The sequence below is a fragment of the Nomascus leucogenys genome, chromosome 21 (assembly GCF_006542625.1).
Source record: "Nomascus leucogenys isolate Asia chromosome 21, Asia_NLE_v1, whole genome shotgun sequence".
NCBI lineage: Eukaryota > Metazoa > Chordata > Mammalia > Primates > Hylobatidae > Nomascus > Nomascus leucogenys.
Genome location: NC_044401.1, coordinates 15761421 through 15777156, shown reverse-complemented (window position 1 = coordinate 15777156; position 15736 = coordinate 15761421). Strand labels below are relative to the sequence as shown.

General features: G+C 36.4%; 1 protein-coding gene across 2 annotated transcripts in view; it reads left to right on the top strand.

Moving 5' to 3' along the window:
* Positions 1–8809, top strand: part of ALCAM (activated leukocyte cell adhesion molecule) — a 209877-nt gene extending 201068 nt beyond the window's left edge. For both annotated transcript variants that reach the window (XM_003261764.4, XM_003261765.3), the window contains 2 exons: positions 3739–3851; positions 6377–8809. In XM_003261764.4, coding sequence (XP_003261812.1) covers positions 3739–3826 — 88 coding nt within the window. In that variant the 3' untranslated portion in view covers positions 3827–3851; positions 6377–8809. The remainder of the gene's footprint in view (positions 1–3738; positions 3852–6376) is intronic.
* Positions 8810–15736: the final 6927 nt, after the last annotated feature.

The window sequence follows — 15736 nt, the reverse complement described above, 5'->3', positions numbered from 1 at the left end:
ATTTTCCTGCTTCAGCCTCCCAAGTAGCTGGGATTACAGGCACACGCTACCACACCAGGCTAATTTTTGTATTTTTAGTAGAGACAAAAATTTTAGACAAAAAAATTTTTAGTAGGGGTTTTACCATGTTGGTCAGGCTGGTCTCGAACTCCTGACCTCAAGTGATCCACCCACCTTTGCCTCCCAAAATGTTAGGATTACAGGTGTGAGCCACTGAGCCCAGCCTGTGTCTAGTTTTGACACATAGTCTTTCTTGGTTATTCTGGGGTTTCAATACAAAGACTGATGTGTTTCAAAAGCACTTCCGGCTTGGTGGAGTTCAACTCCAAACTGTGCGGGTAGTACCTAAAAATCTATCAGGCTTCTAAGCCTTCTGGTATTGCTTTCCACTAAGCTCTTTGAAATTTCTTCCACATATTCTATTCAGGGGATCATCCAAGGAGCTTATCATAGTGTATACACAAATTTGGAATTCTTGCCACCCTGTGGCTGTCTCCTTTCTAAGATTTTTCTTCCTTGATTTCCAGCTTTTGGTCCACTTAGTCTATGCCTTCCAAGCTGAGAAGTGCCCTCAGAGGAAAAGCCATACAAAATTTTCTTTCAATTTCTACTTTATTTTTATCACTCTCAAATACATTCACATACTTCATTCTGTACTTTTCTGAGGGTTTATAATTGTTATAAATATAAGAGTTAACAAAGTACCCTTGGTTTTTTTTTTTTTTCAGTATTACTCAAAACAGAACTCCTTGTAGTCCATGCTTTATTTTAAGGTTGTGAAATCATTTGCACACTCAATGAGAATATGGCTTTATTCTTACCATACAGGTCAAGGCAGGTTAAAAAAACTAAAATTGCAATTTATATTATAGTAGTCACTGTCCTGATGTATTACATTGTTGATTTTTTTAATTTTATTTTTTAGGATTTACCAACTGAATGTTGACTTTTTTATCTATCACTCTCTAGTTGCTCCAAACAAGTTATGATTCTTACTTTAGATGAAAGGAGTGGCAGTTAATGAAGTGAGTTTAAAAGAAAACAGACAAAAAGAGAAAGGAAAAGGAGACGTAGAAAGAAAAAGAAAGGAGGAATGGGATGGAGAAAAAAATTAGAGGGGTGAGAGAAGACAAGGGGAAGAAAAAAGAGAGGAGAGAAGAGATTTTGGGGATTATGTGGCTTTTTTAAATTGCCGCAATATCTTACTGATTTATAGAAATTATAGTTATTAGGATATATAGTTAGTAGCTATTAGAATAATCAAAGACCTGTTTATGAGTATAATTTTGTGCAGAACTATCTGGAAAGGTTGGATTAAGAATCACTCAAGTTCTGTCATTTCAATGTAGTATTTTGTCAACTTGCTTATAAAAAAGGCAGCTGGGTATGTATGGACTTCATATTGGTGAACACTAATATATTAAGGAACAGTGGAAGGAAATAGACATAAAGGATCACATCAGTTCAACTTAGTAGAATAATGATCTTTTGGATGCCTACCATGTTCTAGTCACTGTATTATGTGCTATGGATAAAATATAAATAAAACATGGCTATTATTCTCAAAGAGTTTATGGTCAAGTCAAGGAAACTAAAGAGATTTCTCACATCTCACTGTTTCCTTGGGGCAGATGGATGGAGAACTGAGCTAAGAGCTTGAAGGGAAAAGCTGGATTTCTTTGCATTTTTTGAGCTAAAGAAATGGATACTTTCTAGGATGTCAATTAGAAGCCTGAAAGAACCATGCCTTAGGAATAGGAGCAAGCCAAAGGTAGACCAAATTTTACTAAAATTGCAGTGGGGCTCCAATACAGGTCGATAACCTGATAGAATTGTGTAATCAGCCCCTTAGCCTAACAAAGGAAAGGGGGAGCCATAGCTGATAGAAAATAACATTCTGTAGGGTCTCTACAGTTCTTTTGTTCATAGGGTCAGCAAAACTTAAAAGGACAAGATATGAAAAGAGTCAAGAAAATACAATCAATAATCTAGAGAAAAAGTAGATAAGATAAGCAAACAACAACTGAATTTGTTGAATATTGTAGTTAATAGATAAGGCAATGAAAATAACTATAAATATATAAGAAAATGTGTAAGAAAAGATACTCAAAAGAGACAAAAGGAGTAGAGAATTGAAATGCAATGATTGAAAAGAGAAAAAGAATTATATCTTTCAGTTCCCAAATGTCAATTTGATTTTAAAGGATCAAATTGACATTTGGGAACTGAAAGACATAATATTCAACACTATGTTTTCAGTGGATGAATTTAACACAGATGGGCCACAGCAGAGCACAGGAGAAGGAAACTGGAATAAACATCAATAGAAGACACCCAGACTGAAGCACACAGAGGAAAAAGAACAGCCAAGACCAACAAGAGCATAAGAAACATGTGGACACATACATGTCTAAGCTATGTATAAAATTGAAATTCCAGAAGAAAGAAAGAGCAAGAATAGCAATCACCAGTAAAATAAATAAATACATTATGGTTTATTCACCCTATGACATCCTATAGACCAATGAGAATGAACAATCTGTAATCATATGCACCATTATACATGAATGTCACAAACTTAAGGTTGAGTTTAAATAAAAGGCAAACACAAATGAATAAATGTGAGATGATTCCATTTATGTACAAATTACAATAGCTGGTAAAACTATTATGTGAGAATTCAGGTTGTAGTAGCCTTTGGGCAGGAAGTAGACTGCAAGGGCATGTAATGGTCTGCAATTGTCTCTTATTCTGGATGCTGGGAGGAAAGGAAGGAAGGGAGGGAGGGAAGGTGAAGGGGTGCACTTTTGGACATACAGCTACCATTTGTTCTGGTTTCTCCTAGTTAGCCACAAAACCTTAATTGTGTAATTAAGAAAACCTGATTTCATGTCTTAACGAGTAAGAGTCTAGGCATAGGTAGTCAAAGTAGCCGCTAAGGCATTTGTTTTCAAACTGTGGCAGGCAGTGGAATCACCTGAGGAGTTGTTTAACAGAGATCGCAGGTCCCATCCCCACGGTGTCTGTTTCTGTTTCTGTTTCTGTTTCTGTTTCTGTTTCTGTTTCTGTTTCTGTTTCTGTTTCTGTTTCTGTTTCTGTAGTTCTGGTGTAGGGCCCGAGAATTTGCATTTCTCGCAAGTTCACAGGAGATGCTGAAACTGCTGGTCTGGGGACCATAACTTGAGAGCCAGCCATGTTAGAGTTGCTATAGCTTCTGTTGTCAATGTTCTATCATAAAGTTGTTCTCAGTAATCTGGTTGTTGATGTATTCAGTAGAACAGAATTCATAAAGATAGACATAGGGCATTAGCTCAACTGGGATACATGATAGGGAACACCAGAAGGGAAAACGCCTTCATGAAATGTCCTTAAGAAAAATTTTTTGGAGAAAATTCGCTTGGAACAAAAATTTACACTATCAAATGAGTTACTTCCCAGAAAGTCGAGAGAAAAATAACCTAGCTAAAAACATGATGCACAAAGTGTTGCATAGTCTGCTTTCAAAATAATTGATTTTTTTTTCTCTTAGCATACATTTACTGGAACCCCATCACCAAGCTAATTTCAGTAGAATGTGCTCCATTATCAGTCAAGGCTCACAGATGTGGAAATTTTTGCCTAGCAGTTTGCTGTAAAACATTTGCTTTTCAAAGACACATTAATTCAAATCTTAAAATTAAATATAAAAGTTGAACATGTATGTGTCAATATGATGAAGTTTATTTAATTCTCTTACAGGGCTGCATCAAAACATGTAAACAAGGACCTCGGTAATATGGAAGAAAACAAAAAGTTAGAAGAAAACAATCACAAAACTGAAGCCTAAGAGAGAAACTGTCCTAGTTGTCCAGGTGAGTAGTCTGTACAAGGTTCATAGAAATAATTCCCTAGCAAGTAGGAAACATCCTTAAAGACGAAATCCTTTATGTTAAGATGCTCCATAATTACAGCTTTCAAAACAGGAAGAGATGGGTTTTTTCTTTTTATTATACTTTAAGTTCTCGGATACATGTGCAGAACGTGAAGGTATGTTACGTTGGTATAAACGTGCCATGGTAGTTTGCACCCATCAACCCGTCATCTACATTAGGTATTTCTCCTAATGCTATCCCTCCCCTAACCCCCCACCCCCTGACAGGCCCCATTGTGTGGTGGTCCCCTCCCTGTGTCCATGTGTTCTCACTGTTCAACTCCCACTTATGAGTGAAAACATGCAATGTTGAGTTTTCTGTTCTTGCATTAGTTTGCTGAGAATAATGGTTTCCAGCTTCATCCATGTCCCTAAAAAGGACATGAACTCATCCTTTTTTATGGCTGCATAGTATTCCATGGTGTATATGTGCCACATTTTCTTAATCCAGTCAATCATTGATGGGCATTTGGGTTGGTGCCAAGTCTTTGCTATTGTGAACAGTGCTGCAATAAACATACATGTGGATGTGTGTTTATAGTAGAATGATTTATAATGCTTTGGGTATATACCCAGTAATGGGATTGCTGAGTCAAATGGTATTTCTGGTTCTATATCCTTCAGGAATCGCCACACTGTCTTCCACAACGGTTGAACTAATTTACACTCCCACCAACAGTGTAAAAGCATTCCTATTTTTCCACATTCTTTCAAAACAGGAAGAGAGTTTTTCGAAAGGAAACTTTCGTGACTCAGAAAGTGTTTTTGGAAGAGTGGAAACTTACCAGTTTCCCCCACTCCCTCCTCAAAATAATCATTATCCTCTGAATAATAAAAACCAACTATGAGATGTTAACATTCAGTTAGCATTTTATATTTTAATGCAAAAACTTTAAGTGCAAAGAAGCTTTGTTTTTTGAATTGGTGTTTGGGTTCAGTAAGAACAGATTCTAATACCTTAGATTTATTTTAAATAAATGATTATGAAAATAATTTTAAAATATGAAAATTTTAGGCCAGGTGCAGTGGCTCACACCTGTAATCCCAGCACTTTGGGAGGCTGAGGCGGGTGGATCACTGGAGACTAGGAGTTCCAGACCAGCCTGGCCAACGTGGTGAAACCCTGCGTCTCTACTAAAAATACAAAAATTAGCCAGTCCTGGTGGCAAGCACCTATAATCCCAACTACTCTGGTGGCTGAGGCAGGGGAATCACTTGAACCCAAGAGGTGGGGGTTGCAGTGAGCCGAGATGGTGCCACTGCACTCCAATCTGGGTGACAGAATGAGATTCTGTCTTAAAATATAAAAATAAAAAAATAAAAAATTTTAATCTAGGTATTTGATAAAAGCGTGAGTGTATTTATACAGTCAATATCCCAAATCATTTTAACGAAAAGTCTAACAAACTTGTGAATGTGTGTATACATACACGCATATGCTTTTATAGGTAGTATATGTATGTGTATGTGTATATATGTATCCATGTATCTATATGCACATATGTAGAGGCATATGTCTGTTACATATGTTATATATATTTAACATATAAAATCGCTGTGTGTGGTTTTTAAGACAATCTCAAAAGAGGTATGTTTCCATGGCATTGCCACCTGCAATTTGAGGTTTTTCTTTTTATTTGTGTTCCCTTAAACCAAGCAAATAGAAGAGCCATTTGGACTATTTAATGTCTTTTAGAATAACTGTTACTATAGCTTACCAATATGACATGAAAAGCCCCAACCACCACAGTAAACCTCAGGTTCATTATGAATAAACCACAAGTCACAATTTGAGTGGGTCATCCAAGTTAATCCCATGATAATGATGGGGCGTGGGAAAGTACTGAATTTAAAAGGATGCACACAGGGGAGAACAACAGAATAATTGAAATAAGACTTGTTTTTTTAAAATCTGAAAGCCAGGATTTTAAACTGATGGGGTGAAAGAAATCAGAACTGGATTGCTTCTCTATCTCGCCTTTCACTGGAGGTCAAGTATGCAGCATTCCCACATGACTTTTTGTTTGTTTTTTCCACTTCTCTAGGGTTCTTTTCCTCAGTCCTTTGTAAACATAGATTTTAACTACTGTTTTCTTCAAAATTGTATAGAGTAACTTCTCAGTGAAAAACTGTACTTGAAGACAAATCCCACAAAATAGTGTGATTTGAAGAAGTGAGTGTATTTTTAACCTAAAGAGAAATGCAATGAAATATTTTCTTGAAAAAAAAAAACTTGTAATATTAGTATTAATTTTACAAAAAAAGAAAACTGAATAATTCCAAAAATTATTTGTAGAAAGGATGCAGCAATGCCTGAGATTATAGATGGGCTCGGGGACAATGGAGTTTTATAGAAGGCCCTCCTGTAAAGTAATTTACTAAATTACTTTTAGTACAAAGTATCTGTTGATGTTAAAAAATTATTGCTTTGGCAGCTTATCTAAATTATGCTTTTTTTCATTTCAGAGATAAAAATCATATAGACCAATTGAAGCATGAACGTGGATTGTATTTAAGACATAAACAAAGACATTGACAGCAATTCATGGTTCAAGTATTAAGCAGTTCATTCTACCAAGCTGTCACAGGTTTTTAGAGAATTATCTCAAGTAAAACAAATGAAATTTAATTACAAACAATAAGAACAAGTTTTGGCAGCCATGATAATAGGTCATATGTTGTGTTTGGTTCAATTTTTTTTCCGTGAATGTCTGCACTGAGGATTTCTTTTTGGTTTGCCTTTTATGTAAATTTTTTACGTAGCTATTTTTATACACTGTAAGCTTTGTTCTGGGAGTTGCTGTTAATCTGATGTATAATGTAATGTTTTTATTTCAATTGTTTATATGGATAATCTGAGCAGGTACATTTCTGATTCTGATTGCTATCAGTAATGCCCCAAACTTCCTCACAAGCACCTAAAACCCAAAGGTGGCAGCTTGTGAAGATTGGGGACACTCACATTGCCCTAATCAAAAACTGTGATTTTTGTCACAAGGGAGGGGAGCCCGAGAGTCAGACTGATAGACACCACAGGAGCCGACTCTTTGATATGCCACCAGCGGACTCTCAGAAGTAAATCACAGATGCGTATAGACACACATACATAACGGTACTCCCAAACTGACAATTTTACCTATTCTGAAAAAGACATAAAACAGAATTTGGTAGCACTTACCTCTACAGACACCTGCTAATAAATTATTTTCTGTCAAAAGAAAAAACACAAGCGTGTGTGAGAGACAGTTTGGAAAAATCACGGTCAACATTCCCATTTTCACAGATCACAATGTAAATCACTGTAATTACAAATTGGTGTCAAATCCTTTGGGTTATCCACTGCCTTAAAATTATACCTATTTCATGTTTAAAAAGATATCAATCAGAATTGGAGTTTTTAACAGTGGTCATTATCAAAGCTGTGTTATTTTCCACAGAATATAGAATATATATTTTTTTCGTGTGTGTTTTTGTTAACTACCCTACAGATATTGAATGCACCTTGAGATAATTTAGTGTTTTTAACTGATACGTAATTTATCAAGCAGTACATGAAAGTGTAATAATAAAACGTCTATGTATCTTTAGTTACATTCAAATTTGTAACTTTATAAACATGTTTTATGCTTGAGGAAATTTTTAGGGTGGTAGTAAAAATGGAAACTTTTTGAAGTAGACTGGATATGGGCTACTTGTGACTAGACTTTTAAACTTTGCTCTTTCAAGCAGAAGCCTGGTTTCTGGGAAAATACTGCACAGCGATTTCTTTCCCAGGATTTACACAACTTTAAAGGGAAGATAAATGAACATCAGATTTCTAGGTATAGAACTATGTTATTGAAAGGAAAAGGAAAACTGGTGTTTGTTTCTTAGACTCATGAAATAAAAAATTATGAAGGCAATGAAAAATAAATTGAAAATTAAAGTCAGATGAGAATAGGAATAATATTTTGCCACTTCTGCATTATTTAGAAACATATGTTATTGTACATTTGTAAACCATTTATTGTCTGGGCAATAGTGACTCCGTTTAATAAAAGCTTCCTGTAGTGCATTGGTATGGATTAAATGCATAAAATATTCTTAGATTCGATGCTGTATAAAATATTATGGGAAAAAAAAGAAAATATGTTATTTTGCCTCTAAACTTTTATTGAAGTTTTATTTGGCAGGAAAGAAAATTGAATCTTGGTCAATATTTAAACCAAAGTAAAAGGGGAAAAACCAAAGTTACTTGTTTTGCATGGCTAAGCCATTCTGTTATCTCTGTAAATACTGTGATTTCTTTTTTATTTTCTCTTTAGAATTTTGTTAAAGAAATTCTAAAATTTTTAAACACCTGCTCTCCACAATAAATCATAAACACTAAAATAAAATTACTTCCATATAAATATTATTTTTTCTTTTGGTGTGAGAGATCAAAGGTTTAAAGTCTAACTTCTAAGATATATTTGCAGAAAGAAGCAACATGACAATAGAAAGAGGGTTATGCTACAATTATTTCTTGGTTTCCACTTGCAACGGTTAATTAAGTCCAAAAACAGCTGTCAGAACCTCGAGAGCAGAACATGAGAAACTCAGAGCTCTGGACCGAAAGCAGAAAGTTTGCCGGGAAAAAAGAGACAACATTATTGCCATCGAATCAGTGCCTGGATAAAGAGGAAAGCTTACTTGTTTAATGGCAGCCACATGCACGAAGATGCTGAGAAGAAAAAGAATTCCAAATCCTCGACTTTTGAGGTTTCGGCTCTCCAATTTAACTCTTTGGCAACAGGATACAGGTTTTGCAGGTTCAAGATTCACTCCCTATATGTGATTATAGGAATTGTTTGTGGAAATGGATTAACATACCCGTCTATGCCTAAAAGATAATAAAACTGAAATATGTCTTCACAGGTCTCTCACAGCTGTCTGACTCTTGTCTAAAGTAGAATGTTCATGTGTGGAAAGTGATTGTCTTTATCAAATAGTGGAAAACTCACTGTGACTCTCCATCTTTCCGGAGAAGGAGTGCAGAAAAATAAAATTCCCCATGCCTTCCTACTAGGTCAGGAGGGCTACCTTAGCTAGTCCCTAGATTTCACCAGTGATTGATTCTATAATGCATCTGTCTTCAATGATAGGATCATATTTACTCTTGGGTGTCCCATGTAACTGTCCTAGTACCTTAATTAAGAGAACAGTTTCATATTTGTTCACTTCTGCCAATAACATTCTATTCAGATGGTCATTTGGAATTACCCAGGCCTGAACTTTCAGAAAATATATTCCCTCCAAAATAAGGTAAAGCCAGTTGTATACATAAGATAAGGAAATTAACATTTATTGAGCCCATACTATGTGCTAGGGTCATTCATACATTAACGGTTAACAGTTAACAGTTGTAAATAGTACTAAATATCCCCCTCATTCAACAGCTGAAAACCTGAGGTTTAGAGAAACTTCATAATTCCCAAATGCCCGTAGCTTCAAAGTAGATAAGTTGGGTATCAAAGTAGATCTGAATCCTTGCCCCAGCCTACGTACTTCCCTAAGCTCCTCTAAACAATGCTCCTTTTCATAATATGTAAAATTGGAAAACAGTAATTTACACGTGGACTGGTTATACCATTGATAAAAGAATTATTCTGAGATATTTAAATCATTCAGAAGGGCAAAATTGCATAATTTTTCTACAGTATTTGGATTAAACATATTAGACATGTTATCAGAATGTATAATATATTCCACATCATATTTTTAAACATCACAGATGCTATTACATACTAAGTGCCTATTATGAGACAGATACTGTATTGGTGCATGTTTTAAATAATGTTTCATTGAATTTCTCTGAGAGGAGAGGTGTGATGCCTATTTTAAAGATGAAGACTCAATGCAAATAACTTTGTCACAATTCCAGATACAGAGTGGTTGAGCCAGGACCCATTCTCAAGTTGCTGAAGTTCAGGGTCAATTCACTATATTGTTTATCATCCCATTATAAGAATATACATCCGTCTACACTTGGAGAGACTAACAAAAAGATAGAGTAGCATTAAATAACCTATTTGTTTTTCTAGTAACTAGTGCCATTGATATTCAAGGTAATATGATTAAAATAAGACATTAAAACTACTTTGAAAACAATATATGACGGTATAAATGTTAGCTGCATTTTAATCTTATATCTAAAGAATTAAATGGAACTAACTACTATTTGAAGAGTCAGTGCAGTATATTTGGCTGTATAAACATTATACTTTCACAGTAGGAAATACTTCAGTTAAACACTGGATATATATTTCTTAGGTAGGCTTCTTCATTAAAACTTTCTTGAAAATACTCTGTATTTTTACATGAAGCCAGAAAACTGGGGCTCATTTTTTTCTTAGCACTCTATCTTCACCTGTTCATCCTCATTCTAATCCAATTTCTTTTTATCCTAATTCTGCTTCTCATATTTTTTCCTGATAAATGATTTTCACATGCACAAATATTCACTGGAAAATGAACACCTAGGCACATGACTCCAAAAGCAGATCTCATTCTCAAGTTATTTGTCTTATCCCTTTATATTGGCTATCTCTGGGAAAGGTTTTACCATGTAATGATCAAGCCTCTAAATGAGAGAAAAGATCTTCAATTGGGTATATAGATGCATGCACATGCACACAAATACACAGAGGCAGACGACACACACACACACACACTATGGGCTATTTTATCCCCTTTTTTTTGAAGAGAGAACACAGGATTTGCTCATCAGAAAAGAAATTGAAGGACTACAAAATATTTGTCAAAAATGGAAAGCAGCTAAGAGGTGGAAAGATTCATGATGCTTTGATGGGAGGCATTCATAAGTCAAAGGTCCAATAGTGTATTAGACCTCATAGTTGCAACAAAATTTGTTTGAGTAAACCTAATCATATAATCTCTATACTACCAAGAAACAAGTGAGAGCCTCAATATCACAGAAGCTCAAAATAATGTTTTACATTCTTTGAAAGACCATGTATTATCGGAGAGCAAAGGTTATAGTCTCCAGAAAGTACAGTATTTGATTAAAAAAAGAAAAATCTGGGGCTTGGCACAGTGGCTCATGCCTGTATCTCCAACACTTTAGGAGGCCAAGGTGAGAGGACTGCTTGAGCCCAGCCTGGGCAATATGGTGAAACCCTATCTCTCCATCTCTACAAAAGACACAAACAATTAGCCAGGTGTGGTGGAACAAGTCTGTAGCTCCAGCTACTTGGGAGGCTGAAGTGGGTAGATCACTTGAACACAGAAAGTGGATGCTGCAGTAATCGCTCCACTGCACTCCAGCTTAGGCAACTGAGCAAGACTCTGTCTTAGGGGGGAAAAAGAAAAAAGGTACCTTTGGATGCTGTCAGCAACTCAATTTGCACTATTTTGGAGTTAATAACCAAAATAAAATTTTAAGATTTCCCAAAACATCTTTCTTTCGATTCTACTTTCTCAGGTCGGCCATAATAATTTTAGCTTCAATTAGCAGTTTAAATTCACGGCTTGATTCACATGACATCTGAGAGGTTCACTTGCACAGAGATAGCAGTTTGGGACAGCTCTGTGTAATTCTTTGAATTCTCATCAGTAAGGAAGCCACATTTTTAGTTAAATAAGATGTGGTTACTGCTTGAAAACTGATTCACAACTCTCCCTGGAATGACTTATTAAGGAAATGGAATATTTCTGTTACAAAAAGGTTTATATCTAAGCAGAGTCATTCCTTGTATGCTAAACCATTTCTAAAAACCAAGTTTGTTCTGAAATTTGGAGCTTCTACATTGTTGGTAATCACTAAATTTCTTTTTCTTAGCTTGATTATAATTGTCTACGAATATCCTTAAAATAGTCTCTAACTGAAAGCAAATAATCATAACCTATTGCTGAATCTGATTCCAAGAAGAAGGACTATTTGAAATATTTGTAGGTTTATTTGCTACAAATATTTTAAATTACTACAAAAAGTAGTAATCTTTTTATAATATTTCTTAATTTAGAGAGTTTTTTTTAATCTAATAGCTGCATACAAGCTGCGTAAAAGATGATGGGTTTTTGGTCACATTAGCAACAACACCACATAAACAACAGATCAATCTGCCCCCATGTTCCTAACTGATGAATCTGTTTACAGAGAAATGTCATTAAAAGGTTGCCTGTAGTGGCTTTGTTACTCTTCTGTTAATTTGAGTTTAACCTTTCTTGAATGTAATAAAACTCATTCAAATTTCAAAAATGTACTTCACAGTTATCACCACAGCATTTAACTATATGTTTTGTTGTCCTGATAATAATAGTAATGTATGTAATCAGTGTCCATTTCAAAGGTTTACATTGATTGAGAAATACAGTTGATTTCATGAAGTTTCTATAATGTTGATGGAGTGAACTTTACATTGGTCGCTTCAGCATCGTTGCCCAGTAGTACCTGGCATTGCACCAAAGAAAACCCAGTGCAGAGGCGGGGCAGCTTTTGTTGGTTCAGCCTCATCATTCCTCACTCTTATTACTGGATATCGCATATGAATGCGTGTGTAAGTTGTGAATGGGAAACCTGCTTCTCAGTTTCTCCCTTAAAAGATTTTTCCAAGCTTTTGATCCAGTGGGGAAATCGTGTGGTTGGAAGCAAAATCAAGTGGGCTTTACCAAAATAGTTCGCATTCCATTTTAAAAATTCAAGTCCAGAATGGAGCAGCTGAGGTTTGGAAACTTGGATAAGTATGGGGAGCGGTTCAGTTATGATTTGGGTCTCCAAATCAGCTTGAATTTCCAGATTTAAATCACATGTATTTTAATAGCAATTAACTGAGCATTTGCTGAAAGATGCCTTTGTGTAATGAAGCATGTGACTCACTATCAGCACCAGTCAACACAGTTGGTTTTATCCCTGGTTCACATTTTCTTCTTAGAGAAGAAAATTTTCTTCTCTCCATTTCCCTCCCAGGGCTCTGACAAAAGTGGGAAGTTTGTGTTCAGTTTTAAGGTGAGTCCCATGCAGGCAGGGATGGCTCTCTGGACTGAGGAGGCAGCAGCTTCTTAGAGGAAGCTACCACAGTGTAAGTCTTTGCCCTCCATCCCAGTTTGTGCAGGTACCAGAAGATGCCTCCTTAAGTTAAAAGCTTTTGCAGAAAGCATACTGTTGTTTCTTTGATGATCCATTTGTTGCATCAGTTGCCCTAATTCTTTACCCTTACTTATATCCATATCCTTTGTCATGTGACTTTGCAGCTCCTCCCACAAAAGTGCCAGAGCATCATTTCCCATCTCTTGATCCTACATTGGGCCATATGATTTGCTTTGGCCAACAAAATCATATGGAAGTGACAGTCCACTAGTTCTGAGCCTCAGCCTGAAACTGCCTACTGTGTTTCCTCTTGCCCTTTTGTATTTTTCACTGCCATGAGAAAAACAGAAGCAAATAACCCTGCTAATGCCAAGAGGAGGTTGACAGACACACAGAGCACATCTGTACCACATAAGGTACCTCATTCAAGGCCAGCCTGGAGCAGAGCTCCTAGCCAATCCGCAGGTACATGAGCAAGTCCAGCCAATGTCACTAAAGCCCAATCTGTATCAGCTGTGTCTCAGACAATCCACAGACATGTGGGCCACAATAATAAATAATTGTCGTTTTTAAGCCATTGCACTTTTACATTGTTATTATGCAACAATAACTAGTACACCTTTTCACAGGCAACTGAGTTCCTGATTGACTTATTGGTTATGATAATATCAAGAACAGTCATTCCATAAAAATTCAGAGACATTTTATTAAAACTCCACTGATAAGTCTTTTGTGCTATCAAAATTCTTCCTTCCTCCTCGAGCTTTCTGGGACCAACATTCACGACCCAAAACCCTCAACATATAGAAATATGCTATTGAATATACTTTAGTATCAATAAATAAAAATCTATTGTAGTAATGCCAGGTAGCAATTTAAAGATCATTGTTAAGTATACAAACCTCACATAAGTCTCTTGACAGACCGGGCATGTGATGTGTTTTGCCTGGGCTGGGCCACATTTGCCCTTTTTCATTGTTCCAAAAGTTCATCGTTCAAGATAGGTTCGTACAATTGCTCTTTCTTTGTGCCCACATAATTACATGCCAATACCTTCCCTCAAATTAGAAATTATATTCAGGCAAGAGATTCTGCTGACACCACATTCCTCACCAAATGTCAGAGTCTCTTAAAAAATACTGTAAGCTCAAAAGGCCTAATTAGGTTTTCAGTAATTCATGTCATTGGTCATTAGGACAATCATACAAATCAGCAAGCACTCAGGTGTCCAGACACTAAATGGAGACACGAATCTAAAAGATCACTGGCAACAGTCCTAAAAGAAATCAAAAAAGTTTTCTCACTGCTTTCATTAACCTTTTCCTTCTGTTTCCACATTTCAGGCACTTATTCTCTAGACCTATAAAACTGCTCAGCAACAAGGTTCAGGGAAAGGAGGTGGAAATAATATGGATGGTTTATTTAAATGACATGTACTTGGGAAGTAGTTATTAAACATATGTACAGATGCATACATCCTCACCCATTTTCCTGCAAGCTTTCGGATTCTGACTATCCACCATATCCTGGATGAAGCAACAGTAACAACGATGAGAGGGGAGACAGGCATACTTTGTTCTTGTGTTCCCAAAGGGCACAAGGCATTATTGAGGGACAGATGGACTTAATGATTTAATAGAAATACCATGACATTTAGAAATAAGCAGACTCTGACTGGACTTCTAAATGAATACTACGGATCTACAATTTATTAGAGTGAGGCCTTGAGCATAATACCTAAACCCCTGAGCCTCAATTACATCATCTGTAGGATGGCAGCAATACTAATTGTATCAGAGCTTGTTGCTCTTTAAAGGATAAAATGCACACATTAAAGAGAAAAGGGGGGCTGGGCATGGTGGCTCATACCTGCAATCCCAGTATTTTGGGAGGCTGAGGTGGCAGGATTTCTTGATGCCAGGTGTTGAAGACCAGCCTGAGAAACACAGCTAGACACTGTATCTACCCAAAAAAAAGAGAAAGTAGGTATCATGGTGTACATCTGTAATCCCAGCAACTCAGGAGGCTGAGGCAGGAGGATCACTTGAGCCTAGGAGTTTGAGGCTGCAGTGAGCTATGATCACACCAATGTACTCCAACCTGGGCAACAGAGCAAAACTCTATTATATAGTTTGGCTGTGTTGCTACCCAAATCTCACCTTGAATTGTAACAATTAATCCTCATGGGTCAAGGGCAGGGCCAGGTGGAGATAATTGAATCAGGAGGGCAGTTTCCCCCTTACTCTTCCATGGTAGTAAATGAGCCTCACAAGATCTGATGGTTTTACAAATGGGAGTTCTCCTGCACCAGCTCTCTTGCCTGCTGCCATGTAAGACATGCCTTTGCTTCTCCTTCGCCTTCTGCCATGATTGTGAGGCCTCCCCAGCCATGTGGAACTGGAAGTCCGTTAAGCCTATTTCCTTTATAAATTACCCAGTCTCAGGTATGTCTTCATGAGCAGCATAAGAAGAGACTAATACACACTGTTTAAAATTATAAAAAAGGGAAATGACTGTGGGACCCACTATTAAGTACAGATTAGATTACTGCATAGCAGAGAAATCCAATTCAACAGAAAGGATATGTTCCAAATTAGAGACAGTAAACAAAAAAATTGTTTTCTGTTTGTTTGTTTTTTTGTTTTTTAATGACAGTCACAAGCAGTATCTTCTCCCATCTTGGGAAAGCAGTTTCTGAGAGCTGCTTACTTGCTGGTGGTATTTGGTCTAATAGATTAATCTTTATGCAAATACTGGCC